General features: G+C 40.2%; 1 protein-coding gene across 1 annotated transcript; it reads left to right on the top strand.

Moving 5' to 3' along the window:
• Positions 1-16,003: 16,003 nt before the first annotated feature.
• LOC120730122 (dispanin subfamily A member 2b-like) lies at positions 16,004-19,628 on the top strand. The gene is made up of 3 exons (XM_040026277.1): positions 16,004-16,181; positions 17,017-17,246; positions 17,781-19,628. The coding sequence occupies exons 1-3, from the start codon at positions 16,100-16,102 to the stop codon at positions 17,913-17,915; spliced, it is 447 nt and encodes a 148-aa protein (XP_039882211.1). The 5' UTR covers positions 16,004-16,099; the 3' UTR covers positions 17,916-19,628.

Here is a 19,628-nt window from a genome sequence, read left to right as displayed (position 1 = left end):
TAAAGACTGAGTGGACTTGCACTGACTGATACGTGAAAGTGAGTGTAAGGTTTATATTGTTGATTGTCATTTATGCTTAGAAATATTTACTCATATATGCTTTGAGTTTTATAAACGATTGCATAATAATGGAGGTTTGATCCGTAGTAGTCTGTGGAGACTCAAATTCAAATTCAAATTTTATTTGTCACGTACACAGTCATACACAGTACGATATGTAGTGAAATGCTTGGACAACTGCTCGTGACCTAAAGAAAACAAAAAGGAAAAGGCTATGAATAAGATAGGAAATAAATATGAAAAATTAAAAAGGGTAAATTTAACTAGGAAGGAATAAAATATAAATTAAGGTTAAAAATGAAATAACTGTACAACACAAATTAGAATGAAGGGTAAATTTAACTGGGAAGAATAAGATAAATATATAAATTAAAGTTGAAAATAAAATAACTGTACAACAAAATACACAATACACAATATAGAACTATATAAGAATGTATGAAGAAATCTAAATATAAATAAATATATACACAATAACAGCAGCTGTACAAGTATTAACCGGAAATGAAGAATATAGTGACCAGTGTTGTGCAAAAACAAAGTCCAGAAAGTCCAGTGTGTGTAAGAACTGTATGTGTGGGTCAGTACTGTGTGGTGGTGTGATTGAGAGACCGTATCGCCTGCGGGAAGAAGCTCCTCCTCAGTCTCTCTGTGTTGGTCTTCAGGGAGCGGAATCGCTTTCCTGACCTCAACAGAGAGAACAGTCTGTTGTTGGGATGGCTGAGGTCCTTCACGATCTTCCTGGCCTTGGTCCAGCACCGCCTGCTGTAGATTGAGTGCAGGTCAGGGAGCTCGGAGCGGATGGTGCGCTCAGCTGACCGCACAACCCTCTGTAGAGCTCGTCTGTCCTGCATGGTGCTGTTCCCGAACCAGGTTAAGATGTTTCCCGCCAGGATGCTCTCTATGGTGCACGAGTAAAAGTTCCTGAGCACCTTGGAGGGCAGTTGGAAGTCTCTCAAGCGTCTGAGGTGGTAGAGACGCTGTCGGGCCTTTTTCACCACGGTGTTGATGTGACAGGACCATGACAGGTCCTGCGTGATGTGAACTCCGAGGTATTTGAAGCTGTCCACTCTCTCCACTGGGCACTCGTTGATGACGGGGGTCTGGTAGTTCCTCTCCTGCTTAGTGCTGAAGTCCACTATCAGCTCCTTTGTCTTACTGACGTTTAGAAGGAGGTTGTTCCTCTGGCACCAGTTTTCCAGATTCCTAATCTCCTTCAGGTAGGCCGTCTCGTTGTTATCAGAGATCAGGCCCACCACGACGGTGTCGTCAGCAAACTTGATGATGGTGGTGGAGCTGGTAGTGGCCACACAGTCATATGTGTACAAAGAGTACAGCAGGGGGCTCAGAACACACCCCTGGGGGGCTCCAGTGCTGAGAGTGGCGGAGGCTGAGACATGTCCGCCCATCCTTACTGCCTGTGGTCTGCCAGTTAGGAAGTTGGAGATCCACTGACACATAGATGAGCTGAGTCCCAGATGCTCCAGCTTGGTGGTGAGTGTGGAGGGAATTATGGTGTTAAATGCAGAGCTGTAGTCTATGAAGAGCATTTTAACATAATTCCCCCTTCTAGTGTCCAAGTGAGTGAGTGATGACACACAGTGTCATCACTGTCACACAGTGACTCTGTGTGCCTTCCAGAGCACTCTGGCATACACACACACCTTAAGGTCATGAAAGAGGTTATATCTTCTCTTACTGATTTATGGTAGGAGGACACCTCTGTATCTGTATAAGAGCCCTTTGTTTAGATGGAGCGCTAGACTCCTGAATTTGAATTTTGTGGTTGTGGTGCTGTAGTGGTAAAGTTGGGGGTGGGGAGTGTGCTCAACCCTACTGGCATGCAGTATACTCATCCAGCAAGTCCAAACCTGTTCAACTGCTTCCTGTAAAAAGCTGGACATACATATTACCAGTATGTCTAAGCAGGCTTATGAAATGAGATTCTGCTCTCACAGTCGAGTCACCGACTGTGAGAGCAGAATCTCCTCAAAGACATATTTGCATTAGTTGCCAGTGTGTGTTCTATCCCAAAGCACTTTCTCATATTATGTTATCTTATCTTATCTTATCTTATCTTATCTTATCTTATATTATATTATATTAATATCACTGTAACTCCACTGCTGTCCCAAAAAAGAAATCATCAACAACAATAACTCTTTTGAACACTTTATTCTCTCCAAACTGCAGTTGAGCTCACAACAATGACAACAACGAATCCTCCACGTTACCTTCCATTTCAGGACAGCATGTATGATGGGAATGGGGATCAACAATCAATGGTTCAGCACACCACTGTGATCATCAGCACTGAGCCACCAAAAGACCATATTATCTGGTCCCTCCTCTGCTTTTTCTACTCAAACCCCTGTTGTCTTGGGCTTGCAGCTCTTATTTATTCTATCAAGGTGAGGTTAAATAAATCGGGTTTTTCATGAACTAAGCATCTGTTATACTTCTGTGTGTCTGTGTGTGCATGAAAAAATATATTAATATTTACCTGTCTACTTACTATGACCTACATTATATTGATTTTACCACATAGATCAAGTTAATATCCATGGTCTCCAACTACACTTTTACAATCTATATGTTTCTGTCCTTTTAGGCCAGAGACCGGAAGGTGGTTGGAGATTTGGAGGGTGCACGGCATTATGGGGCCACTGCTCGCCAGCTTAACATCACCTCCACAGTCCTGGTTGCCCTTGGACTCCTGATATTCATTATTACGATGATAGTTGTTTTTGCACGGGTATCTCGTTAAGCCCTCAAAGTAACAAACCCTGACAAAACGCTTCCTTTTATCAGATTGCAGTGCATTGCTTGCTGCTGTGACTTTGGATTTGGATGATAAATATTAGCATCAATTTTATAATCAGTCTTCATTGTGTCTTTTGTTAGAAAAAGACACAATTTCATCTATCTATCTATCTATCTATCTATCTATCTATCTATCTATCTATCTATCTATCTATCTATCTATATATATATATATATATAGAAAAGGACAGAAACATATATATTTTTATATATATATATATATATATAAATATATTTTCATATTTCAGTGAAGGTAAATGTATATAAAGATGATTTTTAGCCAATTAATGTTTGTGCCTATCTATCTACACCCAGGTGAAAAATAAGCACACTGCATTTGGCGTCTGCTAAATTACATACGGAACAATGAATGACAGTATACGGAATTCTTCTTTGTTCACAAAAACCTTTTTTCTGTAGCTGTGGATCATGCTGCATATTCACTGACGGGGATCTCAGCTCATTTGTGGCAGGAAAATCTTTTTATTGAGATGTTTCATTTTCCACTCACTAATATTCCACAGAAACAGTGTGGACATTTCATCCCCTTAGAATTTGTTCGATTTAGAGAATTTAGAGTTGATTTGTAAGCTATGTTATAAAAAAAATATTATCTTTGAGATTTAAATGGTGTTGGACTGTAACTCATTAAAAAAATATTACTAGGGTTTTATTTTATTTTATTTCAGATTCCATCGATTTCTGGGAGCTCTGTAGCCTCAGTAGCAATTCTTTCTTCCTTTTTTGAAAAGTATGTTGTAGTATAATGGAAATAGTCTACTTCTGAGGAATTGTTGTTTTAAGCTTTATTTCCAGTAGAGTAGGTGTCGACTGATTGTTGTTGTTACACTAAACTGTCCATCTTTACTCAATAATTGTCTCACTTTAGGAGTTGCAACAGCAGATCATCTTTCTCCAGCTCAACCCATCTCTTGCATCCTCCTCTGTTACACCACTCAGCAGAACTAAATGCGCACCTGCGGACCACTTATGTGCAGCCCCAGTTATATAGCTTGTCATATTGCAGCCACAGAAATTATTTTGTCCATGAAACCATAAAGCTGCACTTTCTTTCCGCCTTATAGTCTGATTTGTCATAACTTTTCCATTTTGTGGTAAGCTTTTCTTTGGCTGTCACTTCTTCACCCTGACCTGTCTTATTTGGCTCAGCAGAACTAAAATATATGTCCTGCTGCTTTTACACACACACACACACACACACACACATAAGCTCAGCGATTCTCTGCGCGATCAACCTCTCATATGTTTAAGCGTGCTGCGGGAAATTTCACTTGTCATGTTTGCATAGTAAGCTAACGATTAATAAGACGATGTCAGAAGAATTGGTGCGCAAATTATCATCACTCACCAATCAGTACTGTCGCTCTCTATGCACAGTTCGCGCGATTGCAAAGTGAAAGCAAAAAACAAGCGCAAATTCAAACGTGATTTCAATATGTCACATATTGACAGTGGCTCACCGATGCCAATGACATAATTACCCAGCTACATTTCTGAAAGAATGCAAAAGCATTGACATATATTTTTCCTTCCTACAATAGCCCGACGGGCAGGGCAGAGATAGATTTTGGTAGTACGACTGGAAAAATTGCTAGCCCCGGGACGTCAGGCTAGCGATTTTGCGAGCCCTGTATCTGATTGAGGAATCACTCATCTTTGGAAAAGAGAGTTTATTACAGAGAAATGTCTCTTTCCAAAATAAAAGCTATACTATATGCTTCTTCTGGGCTATATATATATATATATATATATTCAGCAGCATATTGTAGCGGGTCAGGGCTGTTCGGGGTTCTGTTTGTACAGTTATGTTTTGTTTATGTTGCCATAGTGACGGGTGACGCCCTCTCGTTGCGACGGTGTGTCCTTCCGGGGTCAGAGGGCGCCCTGTGTGTTGTTGTTGTTGTTGCTGTGCGGTTGCCGCGCTGAGCAGTTAGCTAGCGGCAGTGTTCTAAATGACTCGAGTAAAGTTTGTAGCATGCATGCTTGTTGTTTTTGTCTGCTTCCACTTGTCTTTGCACTAGGATGATGTCGGCGTAAATGTGCAGTCATATTCGTTGTGTTCCCACTAGTGCTTTCAGCGTTAATCTCGTTGAAATGACGTTAACGCCACAACACGGCAAATCTCCGTTAACGAGCTACCCCTGATCACCCCGTGCGTGGGGCTAGACGGCCAACACGTTAACGAGCTAACTGTGCTAACACACTAGTTCCCACCCATGTAATTGAGCATTGCGTGGCACATCCAACAAACTGTTTTACTTTAGTCCATGACGCGCTTACCTTCAGGGTCATACCTCACATGAAAACCAAAATAATTCCAAACGCCAGATCTGAATGAGGGTGGGGGAGGTTCAATTTGCCATGTTGCAAGGAGCTTAACTTCTGTCTCGCTAGCTTGCCCTGCGCTCTTCCTTCTGACGATGCTGTCTGTGTTGAGCGCTCAGTGGATCTGCGCTCGACAGTGCAGCCTAGGCGGAGTAGTCGAATGCAGATTCACTGAGCGCTCAACACAGACAGCATCGTCAGAAGGAAAGTTGATAAAATAAATTCCAAATTTTGTATTGTTCGATACATATGCGTACCGAACCGAAAGCACTGTATCGAACGGTTCAATATCGATACGAGTATCGTTGCACCCCTAATATATATATATTGTGGTAAGGTTTACAGCTTTTGCAAGAGCAGGTGCAGAGCAGGTTACATCAAAGCTAGCAGAATTTAGCCATATTAGCTCGTATAACATTTGGCTATCCACCCATCCATTTTTTTTCTACTCACACATGTTAGGGTTGTGGTTGTGCTTGAAGCTATCTGACCTTGTACAGGGCAAAAGGCCTGGTACATCCTGGAAAGTTAATAAATCACAGGGCTAACACTAGGTTAGATTTTGTAGAGTTGAGCTTACTAAGTTTACAAAGAACAGAGAAACACAGAGCAGCAACAGAACAGTTTAGCTAATCACAGCCTATACACCAAGTTAAATCTACTGGAGCTGACAGTACAAATTCTTATATGACTCAGGAAGTACGGTGGCACGGTGGTTAGCACTGTTGCTGCACAGCAAGAAGGTCCTGAGTTCAATTCCACCATCAGGCCAGGGTCTTTCTGTGTGGAGTTTGCATGTTCTCCCCGTGTTTGCGTGGGTTCTCTCCGGGTACTCCGGCTTCCTCCCACCGTCCAAAGACATGCACTTAGTGGGGATAGGTTAATTGGTTAATCCAAATTGCCCATAGGTGTGAATGTGCGAGTGAATGTGAGTGCAAATGGTTGTCTGTCTCTGTGTGTTGGCCCTGCGACAGACTGGTGACCTGTCCAGGGTGTACCCCGCCTCTCGCCCTATGACAGCTGGGATAGGCTCCAGCACCCCCCCAGGAAAATTGTGATCATATGTTGGGTCAGGTTGAGTTTTTGAGAGACTGTGAACAGTGTAAATGGTTTATAAATAAAGGATGAACACAAATTATACAGGGAGTGCAGAATTATTAGGCAAGTTGTATTTTTGAGGAATAATTTTATTATTGAACAACAACCATGTTCTCAATGAACCCAAAAAAATCATTAATATCAAAGCTGAATGTTTTTGGAAGTAGTTTTTAGTTTTTTTTAGTTTTAGCTATTTTAGGGGGATATCTGTGTGTGCAGGTGACTATTACTGTGCATAATTATTAGGCAATTTAACAAAAAACAAATATATACCCATTTCAATTATTTATTTTTACCAGTGAAACCAATATAACATCTCCACATTCACAAATATACATTTCTGACATTCAAAAACAAAAACAAATCAGCGACCAATATAGCCACCTTTCTTTGCAAGGACACTCAAAAGCCTGCCATCCATGGATTCTGTCAGTGTTTTGATCTGTTCACCATCAACATTGCGTGCAGCAGCAACCACAGCCTCCCAGACACTGTTCAGAGAGGTGTACTGTTTTCCCTCCTTGTAAATCTCACATTTGATGATGGACTACAGGTTCTCAATGGGGTTCAGATCAGGTGAACAAGGTGGCCATGTCATTAGTTTTTCTTCTTTTATACCCTTTCTTGCCAGCCACGCTGTGGAGTACTTGGACGCGTGTGATGGAGCATTGTCCTGCATGAAAATCATGTTTTTCTTGAAGGATGCAGACTTCTTCCTGTACCACTGCTTGAAGAAGGTGTCTTCCAGAAACTGGCAGTAGGACTGGGAGTTGAGCTTGACTCCATCCTCAACCGGAAAAGGCCCCACAAGCTCATCTTTGATGATACCAGCCCAAACCAGTACTCCACCTCCACCTTGCTGGCGTCTGAGTTGGACTGGAGCTCTCTGCCCTTTACCAATCCAGCCACGGGCCCATCCATCTGGCCCATCAAGACTCACTCTCATTTCATCAGTCCATAAAACCTTAGAAAAATCAGTCTTGAGATATTTCTTGGCCCAGTCTTGACGTTTCAGCTTGTGTGTCTTGTTCAGTGGTGGTCGTCTTTCAGCCTTTCTTACCTTGGCCATGTCTCTGAGTATTGCACACCTTGTGCTTTTGGGCACTCCAGTGATGTTGCAGCTCTGAAATATGGCCAAACTGGTGGCAAGTGGCATCTTGGCAGCTGCACACTTGACTTTTCTCAGTTCATGGGCAGTTATTTTGCGCCTTGGTTTTTCCACACGCTTCTTGCGACCCTGTTGACTATTTTGAATGAAACGCTTGATTGTTCGATGATCACGCTTCAGAAGCTTTGCAATTTTGAGACTGCTGCATCCCTCTGCAAGATATCTCACTATTTTTGACTTTTCTGAGCCTGTCAAGTCCTTCTTTTGACCCATTTTGCCAAAGGAAAGGACGTTGCCTAATAATTATGCACACCTGATATAGGGCGTTGATGTCATTAGACCACACCCCTTCTCATTACAGAGATGCACATCACCTAATATGCTTAATTGGTAGTAGGCTTTTGAGCCTATACAGCTTGGAGTAAGACAACATGCATGAAGAGGATGATGTGGACAAAATACTCATTTGCCTAATAATTCTGCACTCCCTGTAGAGTCTGCAAGAAAAGAATTTCATATAGAGCCGGCTCCACAAACAACATGCATAGGCACCTGAGAACTGTCCACCCATCACTGCAATGGGAAGATAAAACACAGTCAGTTGAGGTTGATATAAATGGTGCCAGTGTGTCTACTACAACTGTTGCGGCTTCTTCTTCTGCTGGAGTATCTGAAGCGTCATGCAGTATACCACCTAAACCAACCCAGAGCTCTATGAGACAGTTTTTGCAGAATTCTGTGACCCCAGCAAGACAGAACACAATTGATGAAGAACTGGCAAAAATGATAGCACTTGATTTCCAACTATTTTCTATTGTGGATGATAAACCATATATGACTTTTATACATGCACTGAATTCCATTTATGTAATTCCAAGCAGGAAGGCTCTTTCCCCAAAAAATCATCCCAGGCATATATGAAAGAGAACGGTTAAAAAAGCCGCAGCAGTCTGTCTAACAACTGACAGCTGAACATCCCAAACCACCACATCCTTCTTGTCAGTTATGTGTCACTTTATTGAAAATTATAAAATGGTATCCTGTCTTCTGGATTGTTTTGTTCAGCAACAGACACACATCTGAGAACTTGGCAGAAGAGCTGCTCAAAGTGGCAAAAGAGTGGGATGTGGAAAACAAAGTGGTTTGCTGACAATGCCGCTAACATAACAAAAGCAATTAAAATCCTGAAATGGACTCACCACCCATGTCTTGCACACACAGTTAACCTGGTTTAAGATATGCTTTGAAGGTGATGAAGCCAGCTGTGGACAAAGTGGAGGCGATAGTGGAATTTTTCCACAGGAGCACAACAGCCACACACAAGCTCAAATCTACCCAACAACACATGGGCAAACAAGAATGTATCACAAGATCAACCTTTCATATGCTAATTCGGAGTCCAAGGATGCAGTCATCTCTGGTGTCTGGAGCCATTTGAGCAGGTCACCTTGGAGATCAGTGCAGACTGTTATTGCGTTATTATTATTATTATTATTATTATTATTATTATTATTATTATTAGTAGTAGTAGTATTAGTATCAGTAGTAGTTAGTTGCATTGCTGGTATGAAAAGTAGATTAGACATGATCATATACAATAATATACTGCTGAATTTTAAAAAAGCATAATTTTGAAGCTTGTTATTTACGCTTTTTCAGCCATGTCGCGGTCTCCAAAATGTTAATCCTGTGCAAGGGTCTACAGAGAGTGACAGCGGAGCACCAAACCAGAGTAACTACAGGAAAAGTGAAAGGGTTGGTGGATACTTTCTGTGCATCCATGGACAGAAAATTCCACAGAATGGTATATATAATACTGTTCTCTCTGAAACCACCATTTTTGATCCAAGATTCAAGAAGCTGGTCTTTAATGACAACAGAGCGGTTCAACCTTCCCTGTGATGCTCACAGTGACCCATGGCTGCAATGCTGGTTCATTCAGTCTTTGAGAGTGCAGGACCTGAAACACACACAGACAAAGTTAATTTAAAGACAAGAACTATGAGCCAAGGCCGACATAAATGTGTTTTATCTACTTTATCATAAATGTAACAAAGTGTTTAGAAAGTTAGCACATACATGTATGTTATGGCCCTAGCTGGGCCTCCTGATACTGCCCTTGTGTGGGCATGGTGTTTTTCTCCGCCTCCTCCTCTCTTGCTCCACCCCTCCGTCTCTCTCTTGCTCTTCTCTCTCCCCAGGACACAGCTGCTGCTCATTGGATTCATTTACCACCTGGGCCCAGACAGCAATCACCTCTCTGAGGTCATATACAGTGGGGCAAAAAAGTATTTAGTCAGCCACCGATTGTGCAAGTTCCCACACTTAAAATGATGACAGAGGTCAGTAATTTGCACCAGAGGTACACGTCAACTGTGAGAGACAGAATGTGAAAAAAAAATCCATGAATTCACATGGTAGGATTTGTAAAGAATTTATTCGTAAATCAGGGTGGAAAATAAGTATTTGGTCACCTCAAACATGGAAAATCTCTGGCTTTCACAGACCTGTAACGTCTTCTGTAAGACGCTTTTCTGTCCCCCACTCGTTACCTGTATGAATGGCACCTGTTTGAACTCATCATCTGTATAAAAGACACCTGTCCACAGCCTCAAACAGTCAGACTCCAAACTCCGCCATGGCCAAGACCAAAGAGCTTTCGAAGGACACCAGGAAAAGTATTGTAGACCTGCACCAGACTGGGAAGAGTGAATCTACAATAGGCAAGCAGCTTGGTGTGAAAAAATCAACTGTGGGAGCAATCATCAGAAAATGGAAGACATACAAGACCACTGATAATCTCCCACGATCTGGGGCTCCACGCAAGATCTCATCCCGTGGGGTCAAAATGATCATGAGAACGGTGAGCAAAGATCCCAGAACCACACGGGGGGACCTGGTGAATGACCTGCAGAGAGCTGGGACCAAAGTAACAAAGGTCACCATCAGTAACACACTACAACGGCAGGGAATCAAATCCCGCAGTGCCAGAGGTGTTCCGCTGCTGAAGCCAGTGCATGTCCAGACCCGTCTGAAGTTTGCCAGAGAGCACATGGATGATACAGCAGAGGATTGGGAGAATGTCATGTGGTCAGATGAAACCAAAGTAGAACTTTTTGGTATAAACTCAACTCGTCGTGTTTGGAGGACGAAGAATACTGAGTTGCATCCCAAGAACACCATACCTACTGTGAAGCATGGGGGTGGAAACATCATGCTATGGGGCTGTTTTTCTGCCAAGGGGACAGGACGACTGATCCGTGTTAAGGACAGAATGAATGGGGCCATGTATCGTGAGATTTTGAGCCAAAACCTCCTTCCATCAGTGAGAACTTTGAAGATGAAACGAGGCTGGGTCTTCCAACATGACAATGATCCAAAACACACCGCCCGGGCAACAAAGGAGTGGCTCCATAAGAAGCATTTGAAAGTCCTGGAGTGGCCTAGCCAGTCTCCAGACCTCAACCCCATAGAAAATCTGTGGCGGGAGTTGAAAGTCCGTGTTGCTCGGCGACAGCCCCAAAACATCACTGCTCTCGAGAAGATCTGCATGGAGGAATGGGCCAAAATACCAGCTACTGTGTGTGCAAACCTGGTAAAGACCTATAGTAAACGTTTGACCTCTGTTATTGCCAACAAAGGTTATGTTACAAAGTATTGAGTTGTATTTTTGTTATTGACCAAATACTTATTTTCCACCCTGATTTACGAATAAATTCTTTACAAAACCTACCATGTGAATTCATGGATTTTTTTTTCACATTCTGTCTCTCACAGTTGACGTGTACCTCTGGTGCAAATTACTGACCTCTGTCATCATTTTAAGTGTGGGAACTTGCACAATCGGTGGCTGACTAAATACTTTTTTGCCCCACTGTAACAGCCTCCACATGTTCTCACTGTAATTTCCCCTCATGAATGAATTTATGCTGCACTAATGTGAATGTTTGCAGGGAAATCAAACGCATTTCACACGCAGTACTCGAGCTGACTTACCTTTGTTTGAATGACGACTTGTACGCGCTGACTCCACAGATAAGGTACGAAAATATGTCAGGCTACGTCAGTAGCGGTTGGTCTTCAGGGTTTCTACTCCACGGCCGTATTTCATACGGGTCTACATTTCCAATGCACGCTATTTTCTGCAAGTACCGCCGCTTCGCCTCTGGACGCAATCAGTCTCTATACAGTCCATTCTCTTTTGAGCTGCTTTTAAGCATCTTGTAATCGTCGTTCCAACACAGTGTGTTTGTTTTGATTCATAGACCCCGAAAATGGTGCCGCGCTCCCACAATGCATTGCGGTGTGACGTCAACTCCAAAGCCCTATTAACCATTAGTTAATCATCTGTTAAGCATTAGTTAATGGTTGCTTAATTATCTCTACAGCATCTACAAAGTATTTCTCATAATCAGTTAATAGTTTACAAGCACTGCTTTAAACACTTTATTCATGATGAATAAGCTAATGTATAACACTCCTTATTAATTATGTTTTCATGTTCTAAAACTCATTGATTAATCATTTATAAACACTACTCTGCATCAGTTACAAACCAGTCAGTTTGAATATATATTAATTATTAACCAAATCAGCTCCTGGCTGGCTCGCCAAGAAATGTAACACTGATGCAGCGCTAATGAATTAACACAGGCTAGGTATTGAGTGAAATATTAGGTTATTATTAATCAGAAGATTTAGGAATGCTACTGGAGCTGATGGGCAGTAATTAATAAATACACACAACACAAAATGCTTTTGCAGGTACCATGCCATGTATTTAACCGAAAGCAAAGAAAAATAACAAGAAAAGAAAAGGAAAACTTAAATAATCACTCCTGCTGCAGCTATTCAATTAATCAAAAAACCCAGTGGGGGTGCACAAAGACAACTAAGCAAATTCTTCTGGCTTATACCAAGCTATATAGATTCTCAAAAAAAAGTTCCCCATAAATAACACATGTTAACATCAAAAGACAGCCGGCAAAAGGACAGAGCGTCGTCTTTGATAGCTTCTTACCCAACCAGTGGAAGCTTCAATGCAGAATGATTCCTGCTCCTAGCCGTTCATTGGCTCGCCATCCTTTTCCATACCCCAAAAGGTTCACCTGGCCTGCATTAAATAAACAAGGCCAATAAGAAATCACAAGAATAATACAAAAATGTCAGCCAGTTAAGCTAAATACATTAAGTCATTCTTGTTCCTGTGTACACAATTTATAAATAAATAAACAAACAGTATATTTAACCAATAAGGATTTAACTAAAACATTTCAACTGCTATATACATATTATATAGCTTCACAACATTTGTTATTCAACAACTATCGGTCAAATCAAAAATCAAAATCAAATTGTTTGGACTTGCAGCAGCCAATTAGCCGATCGGCTGAGCAAAGTCATGTGGTTGGAGTCATGTATTTGTGATGCGTTCAATGGCAGGAAATTACTAAATTCTAGTAAAACAGATTTTACTCTGGGTTACATATGCTAACCATCTACTTACCTTTTACCAATGATTTTGTATACCATTGAACATCCTGAAATGACAGGTTTGTAACTGATGCAGAGTAGTGTTTACAAATGATTAATCAATGAGTTTTAGAACATGAAAACATAATTAATAAGGAGTGTTATACATTAGCTTATTCATCATGAATAAAGTGTTTAAAGCAGTGCTTGTAAACTATTAACTGATTATGAGAAATACTTTGTAGATGCTGTAGAGATAATTAAGTAACCATTAACTAATGCTTAACAGATGAATAACTAATGCTTAATAGTGTTCTTTGAAGAACGAGCAACTAGAAACACTACTAGAAGGAATCCCTCAGCAGATGCAATACTGGAAGTAAGATCCTACATTGATGAGCCCCTGCCAGAGAAGTGCAGATCCACTGACCAAGGTTTCAATTTATCCAGGTCTTACCCAGGTGATGACACGGAGACTGTGCATTGTGGCAACATCAGTCCCCTCTGAGAGAATCTCAGACAGATAATTAATGACAGAAGAAACTGGATCAGCTCCTCAAAGCTAAGGCACTTGGTATTTCTTAATGCCAACCTTCCCTTTAATTAAAGATCTGGTTGTTCATCTTTTTCTTTTTGTTTTGCATAAATTTAATCGATATTTTATTGTGTTGTGGTTCGCAGTGTTTTGTGTTGTTTTATTTTGAATTGGTTTAAAAGGAAAAAAGCTGAAAATGTAATTGCAAATAGTTGTTTTTTGTACTTTATGTATATATTTTTTACATTTTGTGTGCTGTGAATAAATAAAAGAATATTATAAACATTTATAAATAAAAAGCACATTTTTTACAGTAGTAGTTCATTTTGTGCACCATTTTATATTGTTGTTAATAATACATTATTTAAAGCAACAAATCAACCTGAAGAGCTGCTTTGGAGCTGAAAGAGCCGGAGCTGAGCTGAAATGAGCCGGAATTCCCATCACTAGTCTGGATAGCAGCTGTGAGACGAGCTGGTATTCAGTTCTCTTCCATCTCCAAATATCTGTTGGTGCTCCAGAGATTTTCATTCCGGTAAGTTCTAAATATGTTCATATAGCCTATTAGTTTTATTTTCGATGCACTCTGAGGTCATAGCAATTGATGAAACACATCGTGACTGGGTTCCAGCAAGGGGCACTCCGAAATCCCTGCTTCAAACATACCACCATGCCAATCAGATTACTTCTTCCATGTGAGGGTGAAGAGGTGACCCTTCTGGATAAAAATGGTGAAGGTTTGCTGCATTTTGGTGAACGGTGTGGTAGTAAAACCAGGGAAAATGAAACTTGTTCTTGTTAAATATTGATATATAATATATATTATAAGTCTTGTGCTGTATAATTAATGTAATTTTTAAAACGATACAGTAAATTAAGTAATGTTAGTAGTGGGTGATATCATGTAAACGCTGTCATGATTTTTATGTAAACATTTTGTCATTTGTAAACTATAAATGACATGGATTCTACATTGTTACTGATGTTATGTTCTATATAGTGATTTTAATTTAAAAAAAAGGGCAAAAATCAGTTTGTTTCTTCATTCATCTTTTGAACAGTGGTACTCAGTCAGTACATGTTCAGTAAATGCAAATTATTTACATGGCAGTGCACTTCATGTATAAATCCAGACACCTAGATAAAACATTATGGGTCATTCCCACAACCCACAGCTTTACTGTGTTCCAGCAAAGTATCCAATAGCGGTGACAACTCCTCCACAGTAGCAGGTGGGATTTTTCTTTTTTGAGGACGGCTCCTTTTACCTTTCAATACGGATGGTCTGTTTATGTTTTGATTGAGAGCCTTTTTTTGGGCAGCTGAAGAAGAGAAGTCTATCTTATGGCCAACCTCTGGCTGTATCTTGGTCATATTACCAGGCAAAAACCAGTATGCAGGTTCATCTGTAACAGTCCTTGTGCCACAGATCCGCACTGTTGCTTCTACTTTAAACAGAAGAGCAGGGACATGGGTGCAGGTCTCCGCGACTCTGTCCTTACAGGTGCAGTGGGCGGCTTCAACCTTCCATGTGATGCTCACAATGACCCATGACTGCAATGCTGGTTCATTCAGTCTTTGAGAGTGCAGTACCTGAAACACACACAGACAAAGTTAATTTAAAGACAAGGACTTTAATGAACCAAGGCCAACATAATCTCGATATTTTGAAGATTAGTACAAAGGAAAAGTATAATAAAATTTATTGATAGTTAAAAATATTCAAGATAAGATCATTGCTGAGAATATGAGGGATGTGGTGTGGCTCATCTCTCGGGCGTCTTCTGGTAAATTGTGATGAAGATGAGACCCTTGAGCATCTCTTGTGGGACTATCGAGATAAGAAGGAGAATGAGGGAAACTGGTTACGAGGTCTTTTGTCTCTTTCTCCACTGTAAGAGGTAGCAAGGGAGTGTGAAACTTTCTTTGGGGGGAAAAACCAAAGGTGTGAAACAGCTGTGTACTGCTTTTTGTTCCTGTAAGTGGTATTTAACAGAGAGCCATACTAGGCTCCGGGCGGGACTCTGCTGATCGTCTGCCCCGCGATGATGCAGTCCCTCACCTGTTCTTGTTTTGATTAAAGAATGTTAGCTACCGCTCACCGCTTGTCTGCAGGCCTTATTAAACGGAAAACTTCCACAACACATCTCATCTGGTCTCATCTGACCAGATTATATTCTCAGAGTATTTCACAGATTTGTCTAAATCTTGTTCAGCAAAGCTCAAAAGTTCTTAAACTCTTCTGATATTTCTTTTCACTCCTCTGTGTCCTGACCTCCAGTGTCTTGATTTTGCTTGCCTTTTTTGCATCTCCAGTTTCTCATAGGCTCAGATTTTTTCACTATACTGTTTTTCATTATAACATAAAACTTATGGACATCTACTGGCTGGATAGTTGCCTACATCTGGTGAGAATTTGATGTCAATACACCATTCAAAATATATTTACTTAGAAAATTGGTAAAGCGTTCAATATTTATTTTTATCAAACTTCCTTCTTTTGATTATGTGAATGACGCAAATAGCTGAACCAAGCACAGCACAGCACAAATGTGAAACTAACCACCAACGTCTGCTTTCAACTCCTGTATACTGGGAACTTGGCTGTTAATGGAATTTGAGTACGGACCTCACATAATTACAGACAGCTGAGGGCAATGACCGACATGTTTCGTGATACTGGAACTGAAGATTCAGTTGTCTTAGTAGAGTCTCAGGAGAGGCACGATGAACTTCAAAGTAGGAAAACTTTTTAATTTCCATTTCCTTTTGTGTCTGTGTAGCTGTGTGTGTGTGGCAATGCTGTCTGTTTTCACGATGAGGCTGTTGCACAATGGAGGAATCTTGTGAAAGACTGTTTCTTGAAGTTTCTCTGCCATATATTGAAGTTGTGACATAAGAATCTTTATGTTTGTCTTTGGTTGTAATTAATGTAATTGGTAGTGCAGTATTGGTGAGGGTAGTACAGTTTTCAGAAGAAGTAATCTGCATTTGTTCTGTGCTCACTTACAGAAAAGCAATCAAGATAGTAAATGTAGGCTTCAGAATTGGGGGAAGGGCGATAGGTGATGTTTATGTGCTCAAGTCCACTGACACTCAGCAGATTCATCCACTAAGTCAGACCATTCTGCAGGGGAGACCTACCTCCCCTGCAGAATGGCTTCATGTAAAAAGCAGAAGAGAGATTTTATCACTGTGCGTAAGCAAATTCTTGATGTCACTGCATGCTAACTTAGTTTGTGTCACCGACTGTGAGTGCAGAATCCTCAGAAAATCGTGTGTTCTGTCCCAAAACATGTTTCATATTCATATCATTTACATTATTTATTCATATTTATCAATTTATTCATTGAATTCAGATTTCACAATTCAAAGATTTAAAAAAAAAAATCAGGTGAGAGGACATAGCAACCTTTTTGGAAAGTTGGACCCCTGGACCCCAAAGACACAGCTGTTACTGTTCAGTTTCTAACAGAGACAACTGCTTTAACTCCCTCACTGCCCAAAGACTTCAAAAATGAAATCATCAATGTCAGTAACTCTTTTCAACATCTTTCCTCTCTCCAAACTGCAGCTGAGCTCAGACCAGTGAGAGCAATGAAACCTCCAGCTTATGTTCCAATGCAGGCGAGGACCTATGATGGGCCCTCTGGACAGCCTGGAGGATCTGTATTGGTTCAGCACACCAGTGTGAACATCGTCACTGAGCCTCCAAAGGACCATTTTATCTGGTCCCTCCTCTGCTTTCTCTACTCACACCCTTGTTGTTGTCTTGGACTTGCAGCTCTCATTTATTCTATCAAGGTGTGTTTGTATGCGAATATATACCTGCCTGCCTACCATATCTTAATATACATTGATTTACCATATAAATCAAGCTACATGATCATGGCATCTAACACAACAAACACCAAAACTGAAGTGCAAAAAACTGACTAAATCAATGGAAAAGTGTGTTCTAATACTTTCCAAGGAAAACTCAGTCCTAACTAAGACCATTGCAAGAGTCATAAGAACAGTTTGGGCTGAAGCACAACAATGTACACATCACAATAAAGATAAAATAGAGATAAATGATTTGATGAAAGAAATATCTTAAATATGTTATACAGTTTACATTATTTCCTACACTGATAGTAACAAGGAAATTATATGGGCACAAAAAAACAAAAAACGGGCAACTGGGATTATTATTATAATTGCTTGTGTTTACTAAAAACAGGAAGCGTAACTTTTCCAGAAAATGAAACTTAGGCTATGCTTAACATTTTCAGTTTCAATTTACATTGGGATAAAGATGATTACACTATTACAGTCTATATGTTTCTGTCCTTCTAGGCCAGAGACCGGAAGGTGGCCGGAGATCTGGAGGGTGCACGACGTCATGGGCTCACTGCCCGTGAGCTTAACATCACCGCCACCGTCCTGTTTGTCATTGGATTTGTGATTTTAATCTTAATTAAGGTTCTGTGACTGCAAATCTATCTGATTATGCTCACAGAGAACCGTACTATTATCATTTATACCGAGATTAAGTTAGTTGCTTCTTTGACTTGTTATTAAGCCTCAAATTCTGTAAAGAAAAACACAGCTTCAGACCCATTGTTTAATTTCAGAAATAGGGGTGTGTTCTAATAGTTCATTTTGCTTAGTCTCTCAGTTAGGAACTGTGGCAGTCATTATAAAAGCTGCTCCGATTATCCAAATACTAAGGAAAGGTGCTTCGGTGCTTCCTTTGTTGCTTCCGTTAGCACTGGAGCATCCTTTATAAAAAGGGAGGAGAAAAAGGCATCCCATAATTCATTGCAACAGACCATTTGGCCATTCATGAAAACAATGAATATAATAAACAAAGTTGCGCAGATCATGTAAATGTGGTCGGCCACCAGTGGTTCTTCAAGTGATCCTGTCTCCAAATCTTAGAGAAAATTGTTTATTGCCAATTGATGGATCTTTTTAAAAATGAGAATGGTATCTTAGATGTGTCCCAAACAGGTTTTAAAAACCTCCATAGCACTAAGTCACCACTCTTATAGATTTGACTATGTTTGGTTCTATCGGACCACTATTGATTTGGGACCCCTGGCAGAGTATTTTAAACCTGTTGTTACTAACCTGGGTTTTAAGATGGACAATAATTTTAAATTGAACACTCAAATTAGGGCTACTGTCAAGTACAGTTTTTATCATTTAAGGCGCTTTATCCAGGCCGGATTTTGAAACAGTAATCCATGCTTTTATTTCATCTCGTTTAGATTACTCTAATGCACTGTATTTTGGAGTTAGTTTCTTCTCTCTCATCTGCAGGTGGTTCAAAGCCTGTTGCACTACTTTTAACAGAACTCGCAAAAGAGAGCACATAACTCCCATCTTTGCTTCACTCCATTGGCTGCCTGTACATCTTAGAGTTCATTGTAAAATTCTAATATTTCTTTTTAAATGTTTAAACAGTCTTGCCCCACCTTACCTCTCTGAGCTTCTTCATCCTTAATCACTCCCTGGGTCTCCTAATCTCTGGAGCAATCTGCCCCAGCACATTAGAAAGGCCCCTTCATTGTGCTCTTTTAAAACACGTCTTAAAACCAATTTTTACTTGTTGGCGTATGACACAGTATGACCCTGATTTTGTTGTTTTAGTGTAATCTAATGTGCTGATTTTATTGTCTTGAATGCAGTTCTAATTATCATTTTATACTATTTTATTTTTGCTATTTGTGCTGATTTTATTATTTTAAAATTAATTCTAACCATCATTTTACATGTGACTTCTTGCTTATCTTTATTCATTGTATCATTTTTGGCATATCAAATGTACATCACTTTGTTTTTAGCTGGGAGCTGTTCCGAAAGTGATATATTAATAAATTTCTTGCTTGCTTACGTTCTTCCCTCCACTTAGATTTAATAGTAACTGGTGGCCAGGGGATGTCAGCATTTGGTCTGTATAAATATTATGACACAATGAACCTTTATCAAATCAATTTCTTAAGTTAAAAAAAGTTTTATTATGAGATTAGATTTGGCCATTTATGGTAAGAGGTACATTACATACCCTAAACTAGGGATGGACCGATCCGATATTGCGTATCGGTATCAGTATCGATACTGACCTAAATTACTACATCGTATATCGGAGGGAAATAAAGAACTGTAATCCGATCTATTAAATATCACAAAAGCACCTCA

This window comes from Simochromis diagramma, unplaced genomic scaffold, assembly GCF_900408965.1.
Source record: "Simochromis diagramma unplaced genomic scaffold, fSimDia1.1 OVJJ01000293.1, whole genome shotgun sequence".
In the NCBI taxonomy this organism is placed as follows: Eukaryota; Metazoa; Chordata; class Actinopteri; order Cichliformes; family Cichlidae; genus Simochromis; species Simochromis diagramma.
The sequence above is the reverse complement of the archived record's forward strand: the minus strand, read 5'-3'. Positions and strand labels throughout refer to the sequence as shown.

Excerpts from the sequence above, each read along its gene's own strand:
- LOC120730122 (XM_040026277.1), top strand. The coding sequence starts at position 16,100 with ATGACCGACATGTTTCGTGATACTGGAACTGAAGATTCAGTTGTCTTA. Across the intron at positions 16,182-17,016 it reads GAGGCACGATGAACTTCAAA|CTGAGCTCAGACCAGTGAGA; the intron begins GTAGGAAAACTT and ends TCCAAACTGCAG. Across the intron at positions 17,247-17,780 it reads CTCTCATTTATTCTATCAAG|GCCAGAGACCGGAAGGTGGC; the intron begins GTGTGTTTGTAT and ends CTGTCCTTCTAG.